This window comes from Pteropus alecto, unplaced genomic scaffold (assembly GCF_000325575.1).
Source record: "Pteropus alecto unplaced genomic scaffold, ASM32557v1 scaffold44, whole genome shotgun sequence".
In the NCBI taxonomy this organism is placed as follows: Eukaryota; Metazoa; Chordata; class Mammalia; order Chiroptera; family Pteropodidae; genus Pteropus; species Pteropus alecto.
In genome coordinates, this window is record NW_006436812.1 from 173,695 (window position 1) to 200,301 (window position 26,607).

Genomic DNA, 26,607 nt, shown 5'->3' on the forward strand with positions numbered 1-26,607 from the left:
CCACTGAAAGAGACTCAAATGCAGACGAATGCACCTCTCAGATGTGACTCCCCCTGCTCAGCTCTCTCCTTCCAGAGGGGACTCTGTGGACCGCTGAGCAGGGTTACATGTAGGAAAACAAATGAGGGATGAAGCAAGAGTCTTTAAAAGAAGGTGAAAACGCTGTCACACATCTATTTGGTTTTTACTTCTTTGGTAAAGAATTACCCTCTCATGAGGACTGATGGACATGTTTTCTTAAGAACAAATTCAATTAGTCACCAGTTAAGCAGTTTATGCACACTGAGAAGTCTGCGTCCCAAGCACTCTGCTGTCACAGTGAAGCTTGGAGACTGATGGGGGAAGGGAGGGTGCCCCTAACGTGTTCTTCCCCCAGGCCTTCGGTCTTGTTTGGTGCTTTGGGAACCTGGGACGCAGGGGTGTCAAAGTAGCACCTGATTCTAAACCGGAAAAAGCTCTCTAGGCTCCTGTTCTGTAGACCAACTGTGTCTCCTCAAAGTGGGGCCCTTGGTCCCCTGGCGCGGCTGTGAGCTGTCCCCGGCCTGCAACAAGACAGGCGCAGAAAGTGAGAGAAAGCATCTAGAAACGTGTGCCTTGCCGCGGCAGTTTTAATGATGTTCTATAAAAGTGCTGGCCATGACAGATTGGCGGGTGGCCTTGGGAGGGCCACTCCTTCATGAGAGGAGTCTGAGAAGCATCAACATGGACACTGCTGGGTTTGTCACAGCTAATCGGCAGCCTGTGTCACTTGTAAATGAATAGCCACCATCAGGAAAAGGTGGAATTGTACAGTGTGACTTTGGTTGAAGGTCTACTGAGAGACAGTGTTTCAGCACTGCGCAGTATCAGAGGACAGCATAATGCCTTAAATTGGCCTTCAGATGCCAGTTTTATTTCTTTTTTTTTTTAGTTGTTCCACCTAGAGAGTCCAGGCTGGTGTTTCACAAAAATTCTGAACTAATGAAGTTAACGTTTATTTTTAGGCTAACTTCTTAGCAGTCTTTTTGTTTCTAAACAGTGCTGCGCTTCCTTGGGAATGGCCGTTCCCACTGCCCCGAAGGCCCTGTGTGCCAGCTCAGCACCCCCTCGCCCTCTGCCACCGTGAGCCCTGTCCCCGCACTAAGGCTTACTCGGGGATTAAGATAGAGTAGAATAGATGCTCTTATCACACTGAAGTTCTGAATCTAGGGAAGGCAGGTGTGTGTTACCCTCTGAGTTAGGATTTCACGCACACAAACTGTCATCTCGCTGTTTTGGGTTATTAACAGACTGGAAGGATGCTGTCACTTCCTGGAGAGCTAGGCCTTAGCAGTTAGGTGGCGGTTGTGTGGATTAGCTTTATCCCGCTGGTAGATGTTTTCAGGACTGTTTGTTTCACTGTGCTCGGGCTCTGGTTGACATTGTGTTTTCTTGCAGACACGAGTTGGCGCTCCGAGGCAACCTTTCAGTTCACTGTCGAGCGCTTCAGCAGACTGAGTGAGTCGGTCCTTAGCCCTCCGTGTTTTGTGCGAAATCTGCCATGGAAGATTATGGTGATGCCACGCTTTTATCCAGACAGACCACACCAAAAAAGCGTAGGATTCTTTCTCCAGTGCAATGCTGAATCTGATTCCACGTAAGACAGTTTAAATGATGCAATTACAAATCCACAGATGGTTGTAATACATTACTGGAAGCCAAATTTGATCGGCCTAATTCTTTTTGAATTTTGAACTTTTAAAAAAATATTTCCTTGATACCTGTATATAGCCCTTTGATTTCAAATTAAATACATTTCCCTCTTTAAAACTCACTGGTAGGTGTTATAACCAAACTAGAGAAACTGTATTTTTCTTATAAGTAAATAACTAAACTTCACGTGTTAGAATCTACCAGCCCAGGGGACTGGCTGGCTGCTGGATTACCAGCCATAATTCCTGTACCCTGGTAACTGCCTGAGGTGAAAACTGTAGTTAAGGAAAATTCTCAGGCCGACCTCCTCCTCATGGTGTGTTAATCAGCTCCTGTGGGTTATTCAGAAAATTCACAATAAAACATTCTTCCAGGCTTTTACTACTTGGGCTGTTTGGCTTATTTTATTTTAGGTGGGGGGAAAGGTACAATATAAAAAGTCTTAAAATTGAGAAAAGTCTTAGTGGTCCCTCTATTAAGATGAAACTAAAGATTAAAAAAAAAAAAAATTAGAGGTCATGGTTTCTGCCTGTTGATTCGATCCTAAGGGTTTGGCTCTTCCCTTTAATTAAAATCTGTCACCATTCATGGTTTATCAGACACTGGTTGTGACAGACATTGTTTGAAGGAATTCTGGGTCTCTTTGTCCCCAAGTTGCTTCCTTTGGACCATGGCTGTCTAGTGTCCCCGCCACCTCCAGACCGTGGCCCTTTGGTGCCCTCAGAGAAGGTTGTTCCCCATAGGGCACTGGCTCTAGATGGTCTGTCAGAGCTCCAGGGAATACAGTGCGGTTCATTTTTCTTGAATATTTTAAGTACCAAGCCCATTTTATGGTGCACCCAGGGCCTCTGGATATAGGTTAAAATTTTTCTTCCTGTGTTCACATGATGACCTGATCCAATGAGTACATGGGCTAGATTCTAGTCTAACGGACAACTTTAGCCTGAACAGTAGTTTAGAAAAACAGTGAGCCCTCCACATCCAGCCCGAAGGACCGTGATGAGTGGAAGTGCCGAGGGGAGTGGCACTGCTCCTCCGGGCGTTTGGTTTCAGCTGTGACATCCCTTTATAAGCTCTGCTTTCACTGGAAGCTCTTTGGCGGACTGCTGAAGTCGTGTACCTTCCTGGTTTTTGAGCATGGATCCAGAGGCCCTTTGTGGACTGTCCCAGATGTGACTGCATCTGTGGTCATTTCTCTTGTGGTTGTGATCGGCACCCATGCTCAGAGTTTCTCAGGGAATCCCCACTGCCCCCATGCAGCCCACCCGAAGGCTGGCGAAACGGTACTTTTGGGAACTTGGGAGCCACGGAAGCTATAGGGTGCGGGAGTGGTGCTTAGAAGTGACACATTGAATAGTAGTAGAACCTAGAATTTTAAGTCTGTTCATCCAAAAAAATAACATCATCACTTTTTCTCTATTATTTTCAAAGAATGTCCGTATTAGATACTAGAACTATTATCTGACCAAAAAGCTATAGTCTCTTATAGAATCTAAAACATGTATTTTAGAGATAGCAATAAAACACTTGAGTTAAACTTTTTAAAAGTTAAAAAATAAAATAATGATTTTAATCACTACATGGAGGCATTTCCAAACCCTTTTAGTGTCTTTTTCCACTAAAGGTAGCTATGTTCCCTCACCCCTTAAAAAATAAATTTAAAACATGGGAATTTTTGTTGCTTTGTTTTTAAAAATGTGTAAACATCAGTGAAATATGTCAACTAAGGCTTAGATTATTTTCTTTAAACAGGTCGTGGTCTTGTCATGCACAAGCAGTGCTGAAGATAATAAATTACAGAGATGACGAGAAGTCATTCAGTCGTCGTATTAGTCACTTGTTCTTCCATAAAGAAAATGATTGGGGATTTTCCAATTTTATGGCCTGGAGTGTAAGTAACAGTGGATTTAGACTGAGTAATCTGAGCATCATTCTGTGTCGCCCTGTCTTTTATTCTTCGGATCCTTCAGATCCTTCGGATCCTTCGAATCAGAATATTTGTCTTATAAGTTGATCAAGTATTTATGAAAATGTGTTTTCTCCAGTTTCCCAGCTGAGATTTTTAGCAGCTAATAGGACTCAAATCTCAACTTTTTGTCAAACATCATAAGGTAGTCAGCAGCTTTCCTGATAGGCTAAATTTTCTTTAAAAGAAATAATACCTATTGGGGCCCTTCCCGAGTCAGGCATAGTGATGGGTGGTTTCATGGGACTTCATTCATTCTCAAGTTCGTTCATTCTGGCTGCCTTTTGCAGAGGTAGAAACTAGTGGAACAGTCCTAACGCCCTGCTCAGTTCTCTAGCATGAGTTCTCTGGGACCTGGGACCTCCTGAGCCTAGCCGATGAGCAGACGCTGGTTCCTCCATTTCTGTGGTGTGGTGCCATGCCCCAGTGCCTCCGGCATGCCCCCTAGAGGAAACAGGCTTGTGTTACAGGAACACTGCTTAAAGCAACCAAAACACTGCGAAACCAGAAGGCACAATCTGAGTGCTTAAAAAAGTAGTATTTTAATCTATTAAGTACTAGGGTAATTGTCTCTTTGGAATGAAGTGAGCGTTCGTGTGTTCTTACGCAAGTTGGATATTCTTATTTTTTATAGGAAGTGACGGATCCTGAGAAAGGATTTATAGATGATGACAAAGTGACTTTCGAAGTCTTTGTACAAGCGGATGCTCCCCATGGAGTTGCGTAAGTTTTTCTTAAGTGGGGTGCTGTTAAGAAATGTTTTTTTGTGCTGTAGTAAGAGCATTTGCATATTAACAGATGCATATATTCCACAGATAAGCACCTTCTGTGTGCTCGCCCCTCGGCGCACACACAGAACACACGGACATGTGTACCAGCCTCACATCCACTGCTTTGTTTAGCAGATTTGTTGAGCAGTTTCTGTATGCCGGGCCCTGCCGTGCAGTAGGAACATGATTATGGTCAGTGAGACAGCGTTGGGTGTCTGTCTCATTGACATAACGTACAGGCTGGTTGGGTAAAGGAGTGAGGCCAGTACGTACATGGCTACAGCCGGAGTGGCTCTGTTTCTATTGTGAAGGAGGGCAGGGTTGTGAAGTTCCGGGGCGGCTCAGTGTGTGCTGACGGCAGAACCACTGAGGAGGTGAAGTAGTGAGTGGGGTACACCAGAGCTTAGAGGAAGGCCTGCGAGCAGATGCTCCATCACTGGTTTGGAGAGGTCTGTGTGCAAGAGGAAGTTTCGGCCTTAAAGGATGGATTGGTTATTGGCTGATGAGGAGGGACGGTGGAATCGGGGGTAGGGAGAACGACAGGGACAGTGGCACAAGCAGGAGAGTGTGGGCTGGGGCAGCACCTCAGGAAAGTGTGAAGAGTCGAGCCGAAGGCTGGGGTGGTAAGCTGGCGTCGGGTTATAGAAGACCAGCAAGCTTTCTAAGGCCCAGGGTTGAAACAGACACGTTCTGTCTAGGAAGCTCAGTGGCGGCCTCTCGCCCACGGTGTTTTGTTTCCATGTGGCCCTGCTGTCAGGCAAGGGAGCAGTGGGCTGGCCACGAAGGACCTCTTGCTTAGTCCGGGTCCTGGCTGGTGTGTCGGGAAGGGGGTGTGCCACTAGGAATTTTTTTAAAAAGCAAAATTTGTTAGCTTTTATGTTAATTGGGCTGTACAGGAGGAATCAGGCTTTTCTTGAGTAAACTTTTCAAAACATACACTTGAGTTGTATTCACATATCAAAGTGGGGGCGTGAAAACAAGGTATTTCACATTAAATATTTTGTGCTTTTTTTTTTTATTTCCTTCATTTTTAAAACCTTCCCCTGTGTCTCTTGACTAAACAAGTAGGTTGAGTTTTTCAGCCTTACCAATCAAAACATTGCTTGGTTCAGTCTCACTTGTTGAAACCTATTCAACCATTATCACCTAAATCTTTATGATAGTTTTTAAAATAATCATCAGTAATTTAGGTTTCTTAGATTTTCTTGTCAAGTTTGAAATTTTCACACACGTGAGCATTTTTAACCAGGGCCATTGGGCACACGTGAGTGTGTTTGCAAGGCCGTGGACTGACTGACTCCTGGAATCAGTATTGTGGACCTTGACCTCACAATAATGTCCCCTGTGTGATTGGTCATGCTGGCGGCAGTCCTGCTTGTTCGTGTCTTTGCATTGTATGCAGAGGGAGACGGGAATGGAGTGGGGAGGACTGTTCTGCTTTGCAGTGGCATTCTCTTTAGCCTCCTGTTATTACTTGGTGGGGGGCGGTGGTCAGTGGGGCCTGTCAACTCTGAGAAAGTCCACCTTTTCTCCTAACCAACCTCCACACGACACGCGGACTAAGAGGCCCTTAGGGGTTTAGAAGTCTGCACCAAATTTGCCAGTGCACGTTTGTCTTCCTGTGTGTGTGGCTGCAGGAAAGGGGGATTTCATCTGCTTCCATTTCTCGCTGACTACATGTGACCTAATGTGTACGTAATAGGACTCCACCAGGAGTCAGTTCATATAAACATAGCTACTTTAATCGAATGTGCGAGTGCTGATCGTGGTGGCTGATGGCCGTCTGCTGTCAGCAGTGTGTAAGCTGCTTCTCGAGTGCTGGAGTGGAGTTTGCACAGGCCCGTGCACTGGGGCAGATAGAATCAGTGACCACTGAAGGGACCCGTGTGCTGAGAACCCATGGCCTTCATGTCCCGTGGGCCTGGCCGTGAGTTATGAACTCGGAGGGGCGCTTGGCTTTCATGCCTGTGTCCGGATGGTGGGAAGTAGTGAAAAGTCGGCCACCACTGCTGACATCTAGTCGAGTCGCCCCTGCACATTGTAGAAGCAAGGAGGCATCCTATGCGGTTTTCCCTCAACCTCAAACTGATCTTGTAGGTGGGATTCAAAGAAGCACACGGGCTATGTCGGTTTAAAGAATCAGGGAGCGACTTGTTACATGAACAGCCTGCTGCAGACTTTATTTTTCACAAATCAACTACGAAAGGTAAATGGATGGTCTTTCTCTCCCTCAATCTTCCACCTGCCCTTTTCTCTCAAGTGTTAGGGAACAAGCAAAGTCCTCTGCCAGACTTTGCTTTGTCTCCTTCCTGGACCTCCGTGCTTTCTCCAGGGCCCCTGTTTTATGCCTGTGCATTTCTTTATTCCTCAGTGTTCAGACACTTTAAAGCTAACTGGAGTGATCAAACGTTCACTACAGCGAATATCCTAACTCTGAGCTAGAAACGGTAAAGGTTTGTTTTAAATTTGAAAGCCATTAGTAACATTTGAAAAGTTTTGTCAAAATTGATGAGTTGGAAAACTATTGGCTACAAAGGCTAATTTTCACTTATTATAGATAAAACTTATTTTCATAGCAAAAAAAAAAAAGACGAGACCTTGCTGGAATCTAATGGAGGAGAGTCATGTGTATTTTAGGAACGTCGTCTGAGCCAGCACAATTAGTGCCGACTCCTGGTGGTGGGGCCTCTGGCTGCCTCTCTCTCTCCTGTCCCATTCGCACTGGTCCTAGACGGCGTCAGTGCCGCGAGGGCGTTATGTCCCGTTATGTCCCGGGGGAGCTGGATGTGGATAGCTTCAGGAGCCTTTTAAGTTTCAGCAAAGCTGTCGTTCACAAGTAGTGTTAAGTTCGAAAATGTTGCTTCGAGAAGGATAAAAGTGGTGTGTGTTCTCTCTGGATGGTGAGCTATGGGTAGTTTTTAAAATGCTTTTTTGCCTTCTTGTATCTTCTAGATTGTTTCAAAAGACTTTCATGATTTAAAAAAAACTTTCTGAACTATTTGGGGAATAATTAAAAGTCTCGACCATTGAGATACCTGAAATGATACTTTCACATCAAATTCCATTTTTATTTCTGAATCAATTCTTTTAGGCTGTGTACATGATGCCAACGGAGGGCGATGATTCATCCAAAAGCGTCCCTTTAGCATTACAGAGAGTGTTCTACGAACTACAGCACAGTGATAAGCCCGTAGGAACAAAAAAGCTAACGAAGTCCTTCGGGTATGTATGGGAAGTCCGCCCTCCCGTTCTGCTTTCGCTGAAGGATGAATGAGCGGCTGGAAGGAGCACGATCAGCGTAGTACAGGCATTTGCTTTTGACAGAGAGTTTTTATCGTTGAATTGTGTTCGACCTCTTTGGCAATAGCAGCTTGATTTTAGAATTTTCCTTGAGAAATAATTCACCACTTAAAGCTTTACCTGTCAAGAAAGGGATGTAAATAGTATTTAAACGTGCATACACTTACTGCAAACACAACCTCCCCTTGCAGTAAGTCGTTTAGAATAAGATGAAGTTGTGAACATTTGGATGTCGCGATAAAGTTCTATTTATCTTTGAATTATAACCCCCAAAATCTGGTCAGAAATGCATTTAAGAATGATGGCCCATTATACCATTTAGTCTTTTTAACGTAAGTAAAGTGCTTGTTCATTTATTTGAAACTTGGAAGTTTCGATGTAAATGTTCATTTTATCTCTCTCCCAAGGTGGGAAACTTTAGATAGCTTCATGCAACACGACGTTCAAGAGCTATGTCGAGTGGTAAGTTTTAAGCCATAATTGTATACTGCTGACATCTGATATTCTGAAGCACTGCCAGAAGTCGTTACCAAGTAAAGCCTCAGGCCTACTTCACGTCACTGTAATTCAGATATGCCCATCTTTGCTCAGGACCAAAACTAGGCTAGAAGAAATAAGCAGCATCTCTATAGTTTTAAGAGCCAGAAAGAATGAAAAAAATTGTTATTTGAGAGGGAAGTGTGAGGGGAGACTTGAATTGCAGGGGTGAGTAGGTAGTATATATACATTTAAGGTGTTAAATTGGCACCTGTGCTTGAGTTACTAATCGAAGACACAACAGGTTGGCTTGAGGAGCCGTCCTGATTACCCTGCTTCACTTTAGAGACCTAACTCCTGTTAGGGTCTGCAGCATCCAGGCCCCTCCTTGTTCAGAAGTCCCCAGTGAAGCGGACCTCCGTGTGGGTGGTTCTCCCCAAAGCAGCCGTAGCCACTAGCAAGCAGATCCCCATCCTCCAGTTATGATGAAAGATGTGCACACACACATACACACACAACATGAAATGGCTGTTCAAGGTGATTGGCTGGGCAAGGTGTGTTTTCTTTTTTGCAGCAGTAGCTGGATTGAATCCAGTTCATTAAATATCCATGGACAAACCAGTCAATCCTGTTGACAGGCTCAACCTCATTAATCTCTTGGTGTGGACCAATACGAGTTAAGTTTAGTGCTCAATTTACATGCTTTTCCACAGAGGTAAAACGAATATAAAACATGCTTCTAAAGGCACTCCAGATTACTAATTCATTCCAAAGGCTGTGTAGAGGGTTAATCTCAACTGTTGCATGTAGATATTTTTGTAAATAGCCGACCAAGGAAGAAGAATTTTGTATGTTTTTGATAATTGCATGCCAAAGGTCATAATATTCATAGTCTAGAATTTCTTTGACTGTTGAAATTCCCTAGTCAAGTTGCAAATTACTGTATGTTAATTAAGCATAACATTTTCTTAAAGCTAGAACTTTCTCTTCCAGTTGCTCGATAATGTGGAAAATAAGATGAAAGGCACGTGTGTAGAAGGCACCATACCTAAATTATTCAGAGGCAAAATGGTGGTATGTGATTACCAGTTTTAAAGAACAATTTTAGAAGATTTTGAAATGTGAACATTTTGCCAATTGATAACTTGCACCGTGTTTTCCTCGTTTGCAGTCCTATATCCAGTGTAAAGAGGTGGACTATCGATCCGATAGAAGAGAAGATTATTATGATATCCAGCTAAGCATAAAAGGAAAGAAAAACAGTAAGTTCTGTGCACACAGGGGCTTGGTGACCTGATAATTTCTTTTGTGGTAATTCTTCATTTACACAAGTGATTTTTATTACAATGTAGCATACACAGAAAACCACCAAAATGATGAGTATACAGCTAACTGAGTGAACACAGGCTTGTGACCCACTGGTGTCAAGAAACAGAATATTTTCTGGCACACCCAGCCTTGCCTCAGCCCTTTCAGTCACTGCCTCTCCCTCGGAGGGAACTCCTATTTAGGCTCCTAACATCCTATCCTAGGTTATATGTTATATCTGCATGTTGTTAATATTCATGTAGGATGTAGTCTCTATTTTGCTCAGCATTATGTGCAGTTCACCTATATTGCAAGTAGCAATAATTTCATCATTTTCATTGACTTAGAGTATTTCACATTGGGAATATACCACAAGAGTTTTGAAACCATCTTTCCTTGATAAATACTTCGCTTATTTTCAGTGTGAGGTTATTGGGCAGAAGCTCACCGACCTTTCTTGTGCCTATCTCTGGTGCACATGCATTTGCATTTATGCTGAGTGGAATTGCTGGCTCACAGGGTATACACATGGTCAGCTTAATAGATAAAGCCAGCAAGTTTCCCAAAGCGGTTTATCACTTTCTGTCCCCTAGCAATGTGCGAGTTATCAGACTGTGAGCATTTTGGTGGCAGTATGGTGCTGTCTTGCTTTAAATTTGCATTTCCCTGGAGGTCAGTGAGGTGGTCAGATGCTTATTGGCAATTTGGATAGCTTTCTGAACATGATGGAATACAGTAAATAATAACATCCTTGTCTGTAAATTCTGTCACCCGTGAGATATCTAGATCTGTTTCTGTCGATTCACCTTTGTCTTTACCACGGGCTGTATTTTCCAGCTTCGTTGCGTGTCTAGTAATCTTTTATTTTGGGTGTCAGCCATTGTGATTTTTATCTTGAGTGTTGGATATTCTTAACTCTTGTTCTGGGTCATAGTTAAGTTACTTGGAAGTAGTTTGGTTCTTTTGAGGCTTTATTTCTGAGTTTTGTCAGGTGGGAGCACGACAGTTTATAGTTCAGGGCTAATTTGTTTTTACAGCTGAGGCAGCACCTTTCTGAGTTTTTATCCAGCCTCAAGTCCCATGTCTTATGAGGCTTTTCCGCTGTAGCTGGAGAGAGCACGGACTGTTCTCAGGCTGATATGAACTTGGGGACCCTCTCCCCATGCTTTCAGTGGTTCGTCCCTCTGGCGGTCACCGGGGCGCTCTGCCTGTGCCGCTGTCTCCTGCCGGGCACTCTGTCCTAAGGGTCTGAGCTGCCTTGGGCCCCTCGTGTTCTCGCAGCTGCTGTCTCAGTCTCTCGGGGACACTCAGGGCCCTTTTTGGGCTTCTCTTCCCTGTGCCGCAGCCCAGAAACTACATAGTAGCAGGGGCCCTTGAAGGGCCCTGTCCAAGGTCATGGCCTTGCATCACCTCCTGTCTGGATCTCAGTGTTCCCTGTGGGGTCCAGTGTCTCACCTGTCAGTGCAGGACAGGAAGTCTGGCTCCTGTGAGCCCCTCACAACCAGAGCAGGAGAAGTGCCGCCTGTTTCCAGACGCTCGTTCTGGGTGGGTCGCTGAGACCGTCCCCCGGTGTGGGGCTTGCCTCCTCTTTTAATGTTGCCATTTGTTTAACAATCTCATAATTTTGGCGTATCAGTCCTTGCTTTCTGTGTCCTAAGAACATCTGCCCTGAAGTCAGAGTCTCTTCTCTGTTATTGTTTTGCCTTTTCTGTTTATCTACAATCCATCTGGAGTAGTTTTTGCATGTGGTAGGATATCAAGATTGATTTCCACCCCTGCCCCCCACGAGGATACCAGGTGGACCCATCACATTTCCCTCGTTGCTCTGCTGTGCGCCTTTGTCAGCCGTCAGCCGTTCCTGTTTGTGTAGTCTGTCCTAAACCTGCTCCTGGTCCGTTGGTCATCCTTGGGCAGAGTCTACGAGGCCTTTTTTTTTCTTTTAGCTCAACGGGGCTTAATTGAGAATTAGAAGATGTTTAAAGTGTATGTCGCGATTATTCGATGTACACGTACCTTGTGAAAGGATGACTTTCACCTCGTCAACGACCACATTAATTACGTCACATGTTCCTTTTTAGGGGGTGAGAACCTTTAAGTTCTACTCTCAGCACATTTTATTTGTGATCAGCTGTCGACACCATGTTCTATACTAGGTCATCCTACCTTATTCATCTTATATCTGGAAGTTTGTGCCTTTTTGCCAACCTCTCCCCACTTCCTTCACCCCCCAGGCTCCACGTTCCTGCTCTCTTTCTACGCTGTCTTAATAACTATAGCTTCATAGTAAATGTTTCGGTCACAGTTTGTACTTCGGTGTTATTTGACTTTGTCCGAGTTATTAAAACATGGACTCCGTGTAACCATTTGTAACACCCTTAGGAAACCGTATCAGTGTCCTTGGAGTTCGTGCCTTTGCCGGGTCACGTTTAGCTAGTCTGGTCAAGGCTGAGGGCTAACGCTCAGCCGCGATTACTTCCCTTCCCTGGCGTTCCTGAGTGTACCGCGCTGGCTGTTACATGCAAACCTTCACTGGTAACTTTGGCTGACTTTTTTTTTTCCCCTCTCTTTAAAGTATTTGAATCGTTTGTGGATTATGTGGCAGTAGAACAACTAGACGGTGACAACAAATACGACGCCGGGGAGCATGGCTTGCAGGTAACTTCGTGCTAGTGTCCTGTCGTAGCTTTTCACTTTACTCGCATATCTTTTACTTCATTGTGAACTAATAATTTAAGTTGTTCCGTTTCATATGCTGCTGGTATTGAGAACTCAAAAGGATCTTGTTTTTCAGCCCAGACGTTAACGTTTTAGAGAGTTCTGGGTGCGTTGCTGGTGGGATTTAACGGGAAGAGTGTAGGGCAGGTGTCCGCAGGAAACGGAAGTACAGCTTGTTCGTCAGTGTTTATCTGAGGTGGAACTGTCCCCACCACACCTGAGGCTCTGTCCTTGTGTTTGAAGACTTTTTTTCCCATTTCATCCATCATTCTGTTCTTTCCCTTACCGGGGTCGGTGCAGGGGGTTCTCCTCGGTTGCTCCTAGTTACAAGTAGAATTTCTTAGTCACGTGGACTCTGGTTTCAGCTGGTGATGTTTTGCTTTTTCGTGTGACAGAGGTACAGTTTTCTAAGAATAAATTCTAGAATGAGAAATGTATTTTTTGTTGTTTGTTCATGACACTGGTGTCCTTGTTTTCTTCCTCACCCCTCGGGGACTCTGGGCTCTGGCAGAGCAGTGAGCGTTGTAAACGAGTGACCAGTCTATGGTTGGATAGAGGGACGTGAACTGTGGCCAATTCCTGGCTGTTGGTCCGGATGGCGGGTGGATCCGCAGCCTCCTCACGGATCTAGCCATCCAGGGACTGTTGCATCCTCATAACCTTGATTCATTGGCTCAACTGATTTATAATTTTTCAGACCATCCTGTGTCTACCGAGCCTGCTAATTTATAATTCATGGTAGTAATATTCCATTTCTCAGCGGGCAACAGATCTGCTCTTCTGCTTGGTCAGGACACCAAGTGGCAGTTCAGAAAGTCACCCTCCAAACAGGCAACTGGATGTGCTAGGAGATACTTACTTCGTCAACCAGAAGAATTGCCCTTATCCACACTAGTTATTTGGGGTCTGGGTGAGCAGTAGGTATTTTAGAATCATAGTCTCCATGGACCGCGGTGGAGAAACAGAGTTCTTTTGTCATTCTTTCAAGTTGTATTAAAACTGTGCCATTCCTTCGTGTGGTATCGCTTCCTGGGATTTGTGTTTTTCTTTCCACGTGCCGTCCTCTTAAATATGCTAATGTACATCACAGAACATTGCCAAATAGAAGTACCTTGTCAGCCACCGGGTCCTCTAGCAGGTGCTGAAATGAGCTGTACGGCTCAGAGGGAAGGTCTGAATTGGAAATACAGCCTTGAGGGCCGCCGATGGTCTGGTAGTGGTCGAGTTTGGCAAACGCTTATTAGTGAAGAAAAAGAATTGGCTGAGGTGGAGCAGAGCTGGAGGGAGGTGTGAGAGCTACAGAGTCCCTTCCAGAAAGGCTGTGTTTGGAAGTTGGGGGGTGTCCAGTAGCACAGAGCCTGGCAGTAACTGGGAAACGGTCGTGTTGGTGGTAAAAGAGCCTTGCTGATAGTGACTCAGACATTCTTTAGAAGTGGGATCGAGCAGTAAACACTGTGCTCCAGAATGTCCGTTTTTAAGTAAACATCATAAAAGTCCAGGGAAAGGAAGCCAGTCACCGAGAATCCTCCCTCCTGTAATGTGTTGGTCTGTACTTGTTCTGTGCAGGTGTTCCGTGAGCACTCCTAAACTTACCTCGTTGTAGTCATAGTCTTCTGCTTTTCCGTTTAGTGATTTTTCCGTGTTTCTCTATATTTTTCATAGCATTTAATGACTATATAATACATCAGCAAGTGACTAAGCCTTAATTACCTATTCCCTGCAGCTGGATATCAAGATAGAATATAATCTAGAAGGAGGGGAAGTCTCTCACACGCAAGCCAGTGCAGCATTATTTTAACAACAAACCTGATACAGGTCTAAACAAATTCCAAAGACAGCCTAGAGTGATACCTGACCCCCGCCAGAAGTCCCCAGCGCATTTTAATCTTATTGAAATGCTGTTGCTTTCGTTGCATCAAGAAATAGGTATCAGAGAACTAACTTTGCATTTCTTTTTCCAACGTTCAGGAAGCAGAGAAAGGGGTGAAGTTCCTAACATTGCCACCAGTGTTACATCTGCAGCTGATGAGATTTATGTATGACCCTCAGACGGACCAAAATATCAAGATCAATGACAGGTAATCTGGAGTGGGGTGTAGAAGTTAAGATTTACCCAGCATCTGGATTTTTAGGGGATCAATCTCAGTGCTTTGTGTAGTTCCTGGTTTTTTGTTTTTTTGTTTTTTTTTTCAGTCTCATCTCTGAGTGGCTGAGGGTCTCCCTTCTGCCTAGGTGTCCAGGAACTAATTTTAAAGGGATAATTCCACTTTTAGATTTTGAGGCGGCCCCTTCTGCGTCTCCCTTTCAAGGAGCCCCCGCCCCTCCATGTGGCGGCCGAGCGAAGGCCATGAGGAGAGGATGCTCCTGCTTTACAGGCCTCGCTGTCACCTCAGCATAGGTGTTACCTCTGCAGCAGAATTGGATGTTACTGTGTGTGTGTTTAGATTGGATTCTCCAGTACTTTGTAGTCTCTCAGTTGGTGTTGACATCTGCAGTGGTACAGGTTTCAGAAATGCTGAAGTTAGGGGGATGTGTGTGCGCCCCGGGCCGGGTGTTTTTCAGGTTTTTAAAATACCAGATACAAGAACGCTACCACATGCTGCTTTATGTGGTTTAGAACGCAGACGTTTTATCCCGATTAGTCTGTGCACCAGCTCTGTACAGGGCGGCGGAGGTTGGGCATTCATTCACCCTTTAAACTCGACCCAGTCAGATTACCTGCCCTGGCTGGGTGTTTGCTCATCCACTGTTGTCCTTTACGGTGGACCGTGTTAGAAACCGTCTCCACCAGACGCCACAGACGGGCAGTCTGCAGACTGAGTCCAACGTGCTGATGGGTTTCGTTTGGTCCTTATCTTGGTTTTATTTCTATTTTTATTGGAAAAAGTTGCTAATCTTTAAAAAAGCAACATGATTTTACATAAAGGCTCGGATTTCTGACACCTTTAGGAATTCAGAACAATTCAGAACATTTGGCAGCACTGGGCCAGAATTCCCGGGGCAGCGGGGGCTGGCGCTGCTCAGGTGCTGTCCCGCAGCACTCTGCAGGTGGTCCTCGCCCGCCCCGCCTCCTCCCTGCTGACGGCGCTGCCGGTGACCGTGCACTTAAGATGTTCTGGAGCCAGTGTCGTAAGAGCCAGGCGTGTTCAGGATGTCCACAGGTCACAGGGTGGCGGTCTATTTTCCACATCTTCCTCCAGATTTGATTCTTTCATGTTTCTCAGACCTGCAGAATTTCCTTAGTGGCCACAGTGCTGCACCTTCAGAATCATTCATCGACATGTTTGGAATCCTTTACATCCGACGAAAGTCACAGTGTACATTTATCACAAGACTGACTATTGTCATGTCCTTAATTTAAAATTCCATAAATTTAAAATTCCATTGAGGTGTCTCAGTGCCTCGTAGGCATTTTTCTCATATTTAGCTTCAAATTTTATATTGATATATGAACAGTTAATTTGTTTTAACAGGTGGGAGCCACCTCAAGTAGTCGATGGGGCCTCCCAAGTCACGTTCACACTTCCTTTCCAAATAAAGATGAGCCAGTAAATTAGAAGGTCTAGCAATAAAAAAAACCTGAAGGTGAAATTTCTACATGTAAATGAAACCTGGATTTCTTTTAAAATGTTTTTTTAATAGGTTTGAGTTTCCTGAACAGTTACCACTTGATGAATTTTTGCAAAAAACAGATCCTAAGGACCCTGCAAATTACATTCTTCACGCAGTCCTAGTTCATAGTGGAGATAATCATGGTGGACATTATGTGGTTTATCTAAACCCCAAAGGGGACGGCAAGGTGAGTGCTGGGCGTGGGGCGGAGATGGGTGTGATGCTATTTGGGAAGGAGATTCACACTGACGCTTAGCCTTCGCCTTTCCCTGTTCCCACCTGATGGCCTTGATAGCGAAGGATTCCTTCCTGGCCTCTGGTTTATCTGTGTTCCAATATGTGAGTCAACTGCTGATACTTGAAAGGCAAACAGTCAGTTGGCGATTATGTTTTCTGTATGTATCTCTTTGTTAGTATTGAACATTGGACTTTACAGACTCCCTTTACATAGAATTTGAGGCACTCATTTTCCACTTACAAATAACAGCGGAATGATTATCCAGGCCCTGGGCCCGTGCAGGGAGGCAGTGCTGATTGCATGGCATTCCACAGGCCCCACTGTCCACGCTGTGGAATGTTCCATCTTTCCCTGGGTCACATGGACCTCATCACATAATCTTCACCAAAGAGAGCAGATGATGGTCTTGGGGTCAGTGTCAGGAGCACAGGCCTGGTGAGGAACAGAGCAAAGACTGAGCCCTCCTAGCACTTACCGAGGGAACCCCCACAGCACAGACCCGTGTGAACCTTTAACTATGGGGTTGAGTACCATTTAAAATGACTTGATCTGCGACAAAGATTGGAAGGTAACTGCACAAGCTCTGCCCTTACTCATTGTGTCATGAAATAGGTTAAAATGTCCCATTTATTAACCACACCATAAAACTTCAGTTTTACTGGCCAAGTTGGGTGCTTTCTATATGGTTTTCTCAATTCTGTAAAGAGTTGTGTCGTTAGTAGATTGAACCTAAATTAAAAATGGGCTGAGTAGATTACAAAGATTGACAATGGATGAATATTAGCAGTTCCTCCAGAATACAGAACTAGGCAGGCAGAAGGACTGGAGAGTTTTATCAGAGGGACGCTCGAGGCAGTCCAGTCCAGCACAGATGCCATGGTTTAGAACCACTGCCTGATGGTTTGCGTGCTTCTCAGAGCACTTGCTCTCAGCTGACGTCTTGTTACTCTCCTGTCTAGTGGTGCAAATTTGATGACGACGTGGTGTCGAGGTGTACAAAAGAAGAAGCCATTGAGCACAACTACGGGGGGCATGATGACGACCTCTCCGTCCGGCACTGCACGAACGCGTACATGCTGGTTTATATCAGGGAGTCGAAGCTGAGTGAGTAGAAGTGTCGTTCCGGTGTGAGCTTTACAGTTGTACCATGAGTCATTGCCATGGTATTTTAGGCCGTGGTACGGTGGACCTAAGCTGTGTCTCCCGTCCAAATACATGTTCTGCTTATCCTGCCTTATTCGCAGCATCTAGAAGCAAGCTGGATTGAGCTTGCGGGCTTTGATGTAGACTCATGGCACCAGATAATTTCACGTCGCTAGATTGCTGTATTAATGATGCCGTAAAATTGGGACCTTCTAAGGAGGGGAAGGTAGGATCTGATGGATAAATGGAGATGCATTTGTCCTGCAGGTGAGGTGTTACAAGCCGTCACCGACCATGATATTCCTCAGCAACTGGTGGAGCGACTACAGGAGGAGAAAAGGATCGAGGCCCAGAAGCGGAAGGAGCGGCAGGAAGCCCATCTCTACATGCAAGTGCAGGTCAGCCTCCCGTGACCCTTGGGTGGACGGGCCCCCGGGGCCTGCTGAGAGCGACACTGCTCCCCGGTGTACTTGGGCTGCTTCCAGAGTGACCATTGATGGATCAGGGACTGCTCGGGCCAGTTCTCTGGCAGTTTGGATTGTATTATACACTCTAGTTCAAGGTGAGGACTCGGACGTGAGAATTACTCAGGCCTCCAGGCAGCAACGTTGGCTGTTTATAAAGTGCGGAGGGGATGAGAGGTGAGGGCCTTGGTGGGAGGACGCAGAACAAGAGGGAGCTCCCAGCCGGAGAAGCAGCACAGCCCAGCCGGGGCATGGGAGGCGGCTCGCCAGGCCATGGGAAAGCATGACGCACAGGACGGAGGAGCAGGAGAGCTCCGAGAAGGGAGGTGAATTTCCAGATGGTCTTGGTTCATGAGTCCGTAGTGATGTTAGGAAATAAAGAGGCATCATTTTATCAAGCTGACTACCTGGGGAAAGGTACGTGGTGCGTCCCGTCCCGTCTTTATAACATGTGGAGGTCACCACACAGATGGAGTTCCAGCGAATGCTTATAGATGAGAGTGGCTGCATGGAAATGTAGGTTTTTGTCTCTTCTAAATAAACACCTGATCTAGTTCTTGGTCGTTTTGATACTTTTCTCCTTGGGTCTTCTGGAGAAGGTTTATGGGAGCAAAAGCCTAGTTGTTTCATCATCTTACTATTTGAACTGAGTCTTGGTCAGTGTGGTTTCATGTCATTTTGTAAGTCAGTTCCGGTTTCTGTGCATATTTTCAGATAGTTGCAGAGGACCAGTTTTGTGGCCACCAAGGAAATGATATGTACGATGAGGAAAAAGTGAAGTACACTGTGTTCAAAGTGCTGAAAAACTCCTCGCTTGCTGAGTTCGTCCAGAACCTCTCTCAGACCATGGTAAGTGCTGGTCATTCTGCTGGTGGGTGGTTTTGGTGCCCACTTCCACCCTCCTCCTTTGTAATTGGTCGGGAGAGATCCTTTTGCAGTAGGTGCACGTCCTGTCAGCAAGCTGCCTGAGCCCGGTTCCTCTCGACTCCGCCTCTTCTGCCCTTTGACCTTATCTTTGAAGAGAACCTGCAATGAAGGAAGTTGAATGTGAATCTTCTCCTTTGTACCCTTTTATCTTTCTTTCTTTTTTCTCTTTTTTTTTGTAAAATGGGCACTCAAGCCTCAATGCTAGTGACCCTGCCAGGGCAGATCACTTTTGCCTGATTGGTGGGATTGCTGTAATCAGGGGCTTTCACAGTCTCAGGATGAGTACACCGACACTGAAGTTTAAATGTGAACTAATTCTGTTACTAAGTTAAATTGATTTTTTCCCAGGGATTTCCACAAGATCAAATTCGATTATGGCCTATGCAAGCCAGGAGCAACGGAACCAAACGACCAGCCATGTTAGATAACGAGGCCGACGGCAATAAAACGGTAAGTGTCGCCCAGCGTTGACCTCGTGCGCTGCTGCTGGTCCCGCAGCCGCCTCCCTTTGGTCCAGGTTCATGGAAGTGGACGTGCTCTCCAGTACTTGAGTGAAGTTTTTCACTCTCACTGAGCCATTAAAATTTTCTAAGATAGGCATCTCTTTTGGAAATAGATGATTGAACTCAGTGATAATGAAAACCCTTGGACAATATTCCTGGAAACCGTTGATCCGGAGCTGGCCGCTAGTGGAGCTACATTGCCCAAGTTTGATAAAGATCGTAAGTGACCGTCTTCAGAGCAGTAGAGTTGGATTCCTGGACCATCACTCTAAACACTCAGCGTTAAGCATTCTTCTCTTGCAGAGGAATCTTGTTAATTCCAAAAATGCTCATTACACCCCTGCCGTGGCCAGGTTTCTTGGTGAAGTCCAGTCAGGCTGACTGACCGGGGCTGTGTGGTGTCCCGGGAGGCGAGGAGACGGGGGCAGCAGCACTGAGTTCTCCACTGTCCGTCTTTAGTCGTGACCCCCCACGTCTTGCCGATCACACTGGTCTTCCGTATGTGGACGGGTCACGCGGAGCGGGTCCAGTAGTGAATGCACTTGACCCTAGAGCAACATGGGCCCGAGCTGCACACGCCCACTTCTATATGGGTTTTTATTTTTATTTTTTTATATGTAGATTTTTAAAAATAAGTTTTTTATATGTATTTTCTCTTATGATTTCCTTAATAACCTTTTCGGTTATGGAGCTTACTTTATTGGAAGAATGCAACATATATACATGTAACACATAACATACAAAATGCGTGCTTATTGACTGTTCATGTTATTGGGGTCTGGGCAATAGCTGGCTATTAGTAGGCAAGTTTGTGAGGAAGAGTCAGTGGTTCTACGCAGATTTTCAACTGCACTGGGGGTCGGGGTACCTAACTCCCATGTTGTTCAAGGTCAGCTGCATTGTGTGAGGGAACATTTTGGCTGTCTTCCAGCATTACTTTATAAAACCAGTGTCAGAGTCTGCCGACACTTGGTACAAAATGAAAGATTTTCATTGCTGCAGGGGGCCACTTCTCTAGCAAAGGCATAAACAGTCATTAACATATATTCCCATGACAACTCAGCCAGCTAGTTAGTACCAGGTCTTGAAACTGGGATTCCCATCATCCCATCTTCACTGCCTCACCTGTACTGTTTCTCAGGCGGTTGAGGGTTGGAATGATGCCGCAGTCACAGGGTTAGCCTCCTGAGTAAATCTCATCTGGTGTAGTAACTTCTAGGTGCCATAAGCTGTCATTTCAGTGGCTTTTACTAAGTTTACTGGTTGTTTTTTTTTTTTTTAACATTGTACTGCATGTTAAGATCCTAACAAAATCTGTTTACAAACCTTGTAGATGATGTGATGTTATTTTTGAAGATGTACGATCCCAAAACGCGGAGCTTGAATTACTGTGGGCACATCTACACGCCAATATCCTGTAAAATACGTAAGTCCTCCTGCGCGCCCCTTCTGAGTCGCTTTTGCTGACGTCCCGGTTTATTGCAGCTTCGGGCGCTCTACTTTTCTTTTTCCCAGGAGACTTGCTCCCAGTTATGTGTGACAGAGCAGGATTTATCCAAGATACTAGCCTTATCCTCTATGAGGTTCGTATGGTTTATTTTTCTATAATCAGTGTATCATTAGTGGTTTGGAGAGGGTTGTTGCTTGTTTTGCTAGCCTTGAATTTTTTTCTGTGTGATGTCTATAGCTGAGTGGGGGCCTTGGGTGACCTTAAGTTGAGAATCATATTAGTAGATCTGTGATTTTTCCCAATTGAGGATCAGTCAGTTATTGTTACATCTTTATGGATATGAACATCTCCCCTTTGCATTTGAACTTGAAAGTGCAGGGCTGATAGAACTGGGTGTAGAGGAGATGCATACAGTGGATAGCCTAGTAAATGCTGGACAGACTGCATTGTAACCACCTGACCTCTTTTACTCTAGGAAGTTAAACCGAATTTAACAGAGAGAATTCAGGACTATGACGTGTCTCTTGATAAAGCCCTCGATGAACTCATGGATGGTGACATTATAGTGTTTCAGAAGTACGTACTTCTTGAAGGATTTTATCACTTTGTCCTAATGTCGAGTATTTTTATAAGTCCTTTAACAGCAAACAAAATGGCATCTAGACCCCGAGTCATGCTTTGTTTGAAGTACCTCAGACTGCTGACGGAAGTGGCCGTTTCTGGGTTTGGGGATTAGGAGTGGTGAGCATTTTCATCATTTAATGCTCAAATTTCCTAAAAATGTCTATGAGGAGAGTGGTAGTGGGGTGGCAACAGTCTATGGAATAGCAAAATTATTTTCCTTCCCTGAAAACAGGAAATTTTTAGAATGCACCTGCTTAGGTAGCCGATTTCACTCTGTGTAAAACCAGCAGGACTGCAGTCTTAACACTTGGTGTCTGAAGGTAGCTTGATGTGACCTTTTCCTTGCTTTCGAAATGTCTGGCCAGGGTGGACCTGACGCAGTGCATGAGCAGGCGAGAAGCGCAGCGGCCAGGAGCAGGGCCTGGCACACTGCTGTCGTGAGGGCCAGGCAGCAGTGTTTAGGGCCTAGCAGCTGCTCGGTCCTGCCGCCTCAGCGTGAACACGCAGGCCCGCCGACTGCTAGTCAGAACAGACTCTGCCGTGAGCCAGCTCTGCGAGCCCTGCGCTTCACCTGAGTCCTTGCCCTTAAATTGTGCAGGGCGAGGGCACTGGTTTGTTTGTATTGAGCTCAAGAACAGGGAGCAGCCGCATTGCGCAGCTCAGCACACCTTCAGTACACGCTGCCTTTCCCCGTGGTCCCTGGCTTACAAGGGCAGCCAGGCAGACCAGACCCCTGACGCCTGAAATGTGACCTGAGTTGATAGGCACACCGGCTGGCCTCACTGTTGAATGAGAGATGATGACCTTGGCCTGGGCTTTGATTCAGGCTAGAAACTTTTTTCTCTCCCTAGGGATGACCCTGAAAATGATAACAGTGAATTACCCACCGCAAAAGAATATTTCAGAGACCTCTACCATCGTGTTGATGTCATTTTCTGTGATAAGACAATCCCTAATGATCCTGGATTTGTGGTCACGTTATCAAATAGAATGAATTATTTTCAGGTATTTGATAAACGTTCTACTTCCTTCAGATTCCATTCCAGAAAGACCACGTTCTTATTGCAAGGGCTTGCTGACAAGACTGTCCGATGAGTTCGGGTCAGGAGGAGGTCTTAGTCCTGCTGTCTGAGGATGTGCCTGCCCGAAGTGGGTGGGCGCTGGTATGGCCGTGGGACCAGAAGCCGTTCTTTCCTCAGCCTCCCCTCCCTTGCCCACAATCACATCCACCTGCCCTCTTGTTCCTCGAAATCCTCTCCCCGGGCACAGTTTGGTTTCACAGATAACCGTGGTAATATGTCAAGTGTGAACCATTAAAAAATCACAAGGAAATACAAAAAAACTTGTAGACTTTACCTTTTAAAAGTTGTCTTCATCAGGTAAGCTCCTTGCGTGGTGATACTTTAATACTATTAGATAGTAAATTCCTAGGGCATTTAAATTCAGGCTGCTCATACCACCTTTTTTAAGGAACATTTGGCAGATAATTAATGATGACGTTTATAAGCAATTAAATTTTACTTTATTCCCCCAAACGCGAATTGTCCTTTCTGACGCCTGGTCCGTCCCCTTCCCTCAGGTTGCAAAGACGGTCGCACAGAGGCTGAACACCGACCCGATGTTGCTCCAGTTTTTCAAGTCGCAAGGGTAAGCCACGCTCAAAGACGCTGCGTGCTTTCCACAGTTCATCCCGACATCGTGGAACTAATTTTAATAACTAGCTGGCCACTTCACCTGACATGCCATTTCTTGCTTAGTTTCAGATATAGAATTGTCACCACTCATATCTTGACTGCACTACTCCAAGTTGTAAAAATAATTGGCAGCCTCATCTGAAGCCAGACTTACTTTAGATACATCATCAGTAAACACATCCCCATGTGTCCCGCTGGGCCCATCCCAGCCAGACTCCTGTGTGCCGTGTCACCATTGCAGAGAGCGTTCAGGTGTGACAGCCAGAGGGACTTAGGACTCGGGAAGTAGGAGCAGTAAAGTGAAACCCTTTGCCAGGTCCAAATTTCAAGTCTAGGTGAAAGACCAGTGGTTTGCTTTTCTGCTCACGCACAGATATTTGTTTTAGGCAAATAAACAAGTCATTTATTTATATGCTGTTTTCTTGTGTAGTTATAGGGATGGCCCAGGTAACCCTCTTAGACATAATTATGAAGGTACTTTAAGAGATCTTCTACAATTCTTCAAGCCTAGACAACCTAAGAAACTTTACTATCAGCAGGTATGAGTCCAAATTAATGTAACCGTGGGTGATAAAGAGAAGGCTTGGGTTTTGGTGGAAGCATATCTAAAACGAGTCTCTCTTTTCTTAATAGCTTAAGATGAAAATCACAGACTTTGAAAACAGGCGAAGTTTTAAGTGTATATGGTTAAACAGCCAATTTAGGGAAGAGGTAAGTTTTTTAAAATGGTATGAATTTTTATTTTTTTATTGGAGCTTGTTTATTGTTTCTGTCTCCCCAGACCTTGAAAACTAAAACAAATGAAAGCGTAATGAATGACAGCGTGTTAGAGGTCCTTGGGCCCAGAGTTTGGGAAACCCGGGCATGGTGGCCGGGTGGTGAGCCCTGTGTCGCCTACCTCCACCTCTTGAGTCCTGCGGGGTGAATGACAGTCGGCAGTCCGCGCCCTGCTTGTGGCTGGGGCAGTGGTTTCCTCCAGCTGTTTCCGCCTTGGCCAGGCCTCCGCAAGCAGAGCGACCCGCCTTCCCCGGCACTGGTGTCCGCGGGTACTGGCGGAGGCCGCACCAGCGTCCCGTGCTTGTCGCACACGGGTCACACGTCCAGCCGCACTTCAGATGGTCTTTCTAGAAACTGTGCCGACCTGGATCCCAAGTCTTATCTTTCCTGCTCTGCCAGTTTTCAAGGGAAATCTGAGCCACATGCCTTAGACATTCTTAGGCCGATATGATAAAGTCCACCTCTGGCCGGCCTGGACTCAGGAGACTCCTTTCTCACTGTGCTGAGAGCTGGAGTGGCTTGTGCAGGACCTTTCAGGGCTGGTTCCCAGAGAGGTGGCGCTGTGAGTGGCAAGGTTTGCATCTGAGTCGCATGCTTCACAGTTCCCTCAGTACTGGGTGGGTCTCGGGCTTGGGCAGATAGCCTGAGTGACTTCACAGAGCTGGCCATCAGGGCAGGAATGTAAGTGAGGCAATGGCGGGAAGTGGAGGCAATTGAGAACATCTGTCGCAGTTTTTTTTGTTTTTTTTTTTGTTTGTTTTTTCCTTAAGCAAAATCGGTTTGTTACAGCAGACCCTTTACGTTTTCTTTAAAGCATTTATTTCATCTTGTCATTTCTTAGGAAATAACACTATATCCAGACAAGCATGGGTGTGTCCGGGACCTGCTAGAAGAATGTAAAAAGGCTGTAGAGCTGGGGGAGAAGGCATCAGGGAAACTTAGGCAAGTATTTCCTGGAGCCGGAAGGCGAGCAGGGTGGGGGCGCCAGCCCAAGTCGGCAGCCGCCTTTGTGGAAGTTGAGCACAGCCAGAACCCATCCGCATCGCTGCCGAGCTCATCTCTCAGGCTGTCTTCTGCAGCAGTTTTAACGTATTTCACAATGAAGCCGTTTTTTTTCCTTCCTTCTCCGACTCCTCATCTTAACTGTCTGTAGTAAAAAGGTGTGATTCAAAGCCAGGCAGAGGAAAGATATGATTCCAGTAGAATGATAACTGAAACCGGAAAAGGTTTCTTTGATTGTATGCAGGGAATCGGGCCACTGGTGATCTGCTTAGTCAAAATTCAGGCTGTAGAAAGAAGCCTCAGATGTGATGACCAGTTTTTATTTCAGCGAGTTTGGGCCTTGTTCTTAGCACACAGTGTTGCAGGATGCAGCAGCCCTGGGGGCCATTGGTTCCCAGAATGTTTTCTTTCTAATACTAATAAAAGAAGGAGACCTTTATTCTCTAAAAAGTGAGTGAGAAAAATATCACCAGTCCCACCCAGTTCGGGATTGTTGCAGGGAAGATTCACACACTTCCAGGAGACTCGGCCCCACTGAGTCCTCTGCAGGGCCAGCTCAGAGGGTCCCCTTCGCTCACCCTGCATCGCATGCTCTGAGGGGACCCCCTGACCTGTCTGCTGCCCCAGATGCCTGCTGTTGACATTTCGGACCTTCTAAAAAGAAGACAAGCAGATCTTCCATCAGTCTTTTTTTAGTGTAAAGTTGTATCTTTCACTTTCCCCCTTGTTTTGTACAGGCTGCTAGAAATTGTAAGCTACAAAATTATTGGCGTGCACCAAGAAGATGAACTATTAGAATGTTTATCTCCTGCGACGAGTAGGACGTTTCGAATAGAGGTACCTGCCCCACTGCTGGCCCCAGGGAGAGTTCTGGGCTTGTTCATTTGTTCTTCTGTAATAAAATAATACATTATGTAAAATTCACCATTTTAACCACTTTTAAGTGTCCGGTTCAGTGACATTAATTAAGTGCAGTCACACTCTTGAGCTGTCACTGTCACCCATTGCCACAGCCTTTTCATCTTCCCCAGTGAAAGTCCATACCCATGAAATACCTGCCTGCCCCGGCCCCCGGCCCCCACCGTTCCTTCTCTGATTTTGACTACTTTGGAAACGTCGTAGGCGTGGGATCGTACCGTATTTGTCCAAAGAAATCCATTTTAAATATGGACCACCAAGCAAATCCAGTCAGAAATTTTGGATCCCTGTTGATTTTTTTTTTTTTTTTTATAGGCGAGGCAACCCTTGGTTGACCTCACAGATTGCAAAGACCTTGTCAGCTTACAATCCTTATTTTTTATGCCTACAGCACCTGGTCTTCCTAGGTGGTCTCCCATCCAAGTACTAACCAGGCCCAACCCTGCTTCCGAGATCAGATGGGATCGGGCTTGTTCAGGGTGGCATGGCCATAGACGGGTCCCTGTTGATTTCAGAGTGCTGAAATTTCTACAGTTAACTGGAAAAATCCATTATTTGGTGTTAAAAGACCCAGCATTTTCCTTTAAAACTTAGATACGGCGTTGCTCTGAACTCTTATTCTCTCAAGACCCAAATATGGCATTTTGGCAAAAATAAGACCTAACTTCCTTGTTTGAGGAGCAAGTCAGAACTAAAACGTAGCATTTTGTCTGCATCACTGCTTTACTCAACTCTTTAAAATATGTGTCCTCAGGAGATACCCCTGGACCAGGTAGACATAGATAAGGAAAATGAGATGCTGATCACAGTGGCACATTTCCACAAAGAGGTGTTTGGAACATTTGGAATCCCATTTTTGCTGAGGATACACCAGGTGAGGTCTCCTTGGTAGCAGGTCGAGCATCGCGTGTCAGAACTCGAAGCCTCACGTCATTTTTTGATTAAATGGTGTTAAAGCTGATTTCCTGCCTCGGCGGGCGGGTAACGGGCTTCGATGTTGTCCCGTGGGCCCCGAGGGGCTGTCGTGGTACGGCACATGTGAGTGAGG

At 45.6% G+C, this 26,607-nt stretch overlaps 1 protein-coding gene and 1 pseudogene across 1 annotated transcript in view; one reads left to right on the plus strand and one right to left on the minus strand.

The window, feature by feature from the left end:
* The window catches only part of USP7 (ubiquitin specific peptidase 7), a 32,740-nt gene that overhangs the window by 4,013 nt on the left and 2,120 nt on the right, over positions 1 to 26,607 (plus strand). Inside the window, exons 2-27 of the mRNA XM_006913836.3 lie at positions 1,417 to 1,615; positions 3,424 to 3,562; positions 4,272 to 4,360; positions 6,505 to 6,613; positions 7,499 to 7,629; positions 8,115 to 8,169; positions 9,178 to 9,258; positions 9,356 to 9,446; positions 12,065 to 12,147; positions 14,176 to 14,285; positions 15,850 to 16,006; positions 17,017 to 17,161; positions 17,468 to 17,598; positions 18,379 to 18,513; positions 18,940 to 19,041; positions 19,208 to 19,313; positions 20,428 to 20,520; positions 20,610 to 20,677; positions 21,020 to 21,120; positions 22,020 to 22,173; positions 22,748 to 22,815; positions 23,293 to 23,401; positions 23,496 to 23,573; positions 24,481 to 24,581; positions 25,379 to 25,478; positions 26,314 to 26,433. Coding sequence (XP_006913898.1) covers positions 1,417 to 1,615; positions 3,424 to 3,562; positions 4,272 to 4,360; positions 6,505 to 6,613; positions 7,499 to 7,629; positions 8,115 to 8,169; positions 9,178 to 9,258; positions 9,356 to 9,446; positions 12,065 to 12,147; positions 14,176 to 14,285; positions 15,850 to 16,006; positions 17,017 to 17,161; positions 17,468 to 17,598; positions 18,379 to 18,513; positions 18,940 to 19,041; positions 19,208 to 19,313; positions 20,428 to 20,520; positions 20,610 to 20,677; positions 21,020 to 21,120; positions 22,020 to 22,173; positions 22,748 to 22,815; positions 23,293 to 23,401; positions 23,496 to 23,573; positions 24,481 to 24,581; positions 25,379 to 25,478; positions 26,314 to 26,433 — 2,855 coding nt within the window. The remainder of the gene's footprint in view (positions 1 to 1,416; positions 1,616 to 3,423; positions 3,563 to 4,271; positions 4,361 to 6,504; positions 6,614 to 7,498; positions 7,630 to 8,114; positions 8,170 to 9,177; positions 9,259 to 9,355; positions 9,447 to 12,064; positions 12,148 to 14,175; positions 14,286 to 15,849; positions 16,007 to 17,016; positions 17,162 to 17,467; positions 17,599 to 18,378; positions 18,514 to 18,939; positions 19,042 to 19,207; positions 19,314 to 20,427; positions 20,521 to 20,609; positions 20,678 to 21,019; positions 21,121 to 22,019; positions 22,174 to 22,747; positions 22,816 to 23,292; positions 23,402 to 23,495; positions 23,574 to 24,480; positions 24,582 to 25,378; positions 25,479 to 26,313; positions 26,434 to 26,607) is intronic.
* LOC112481668 lies at positions 25,942 to 26,055 on the minus strand (annotated as a pseudogene).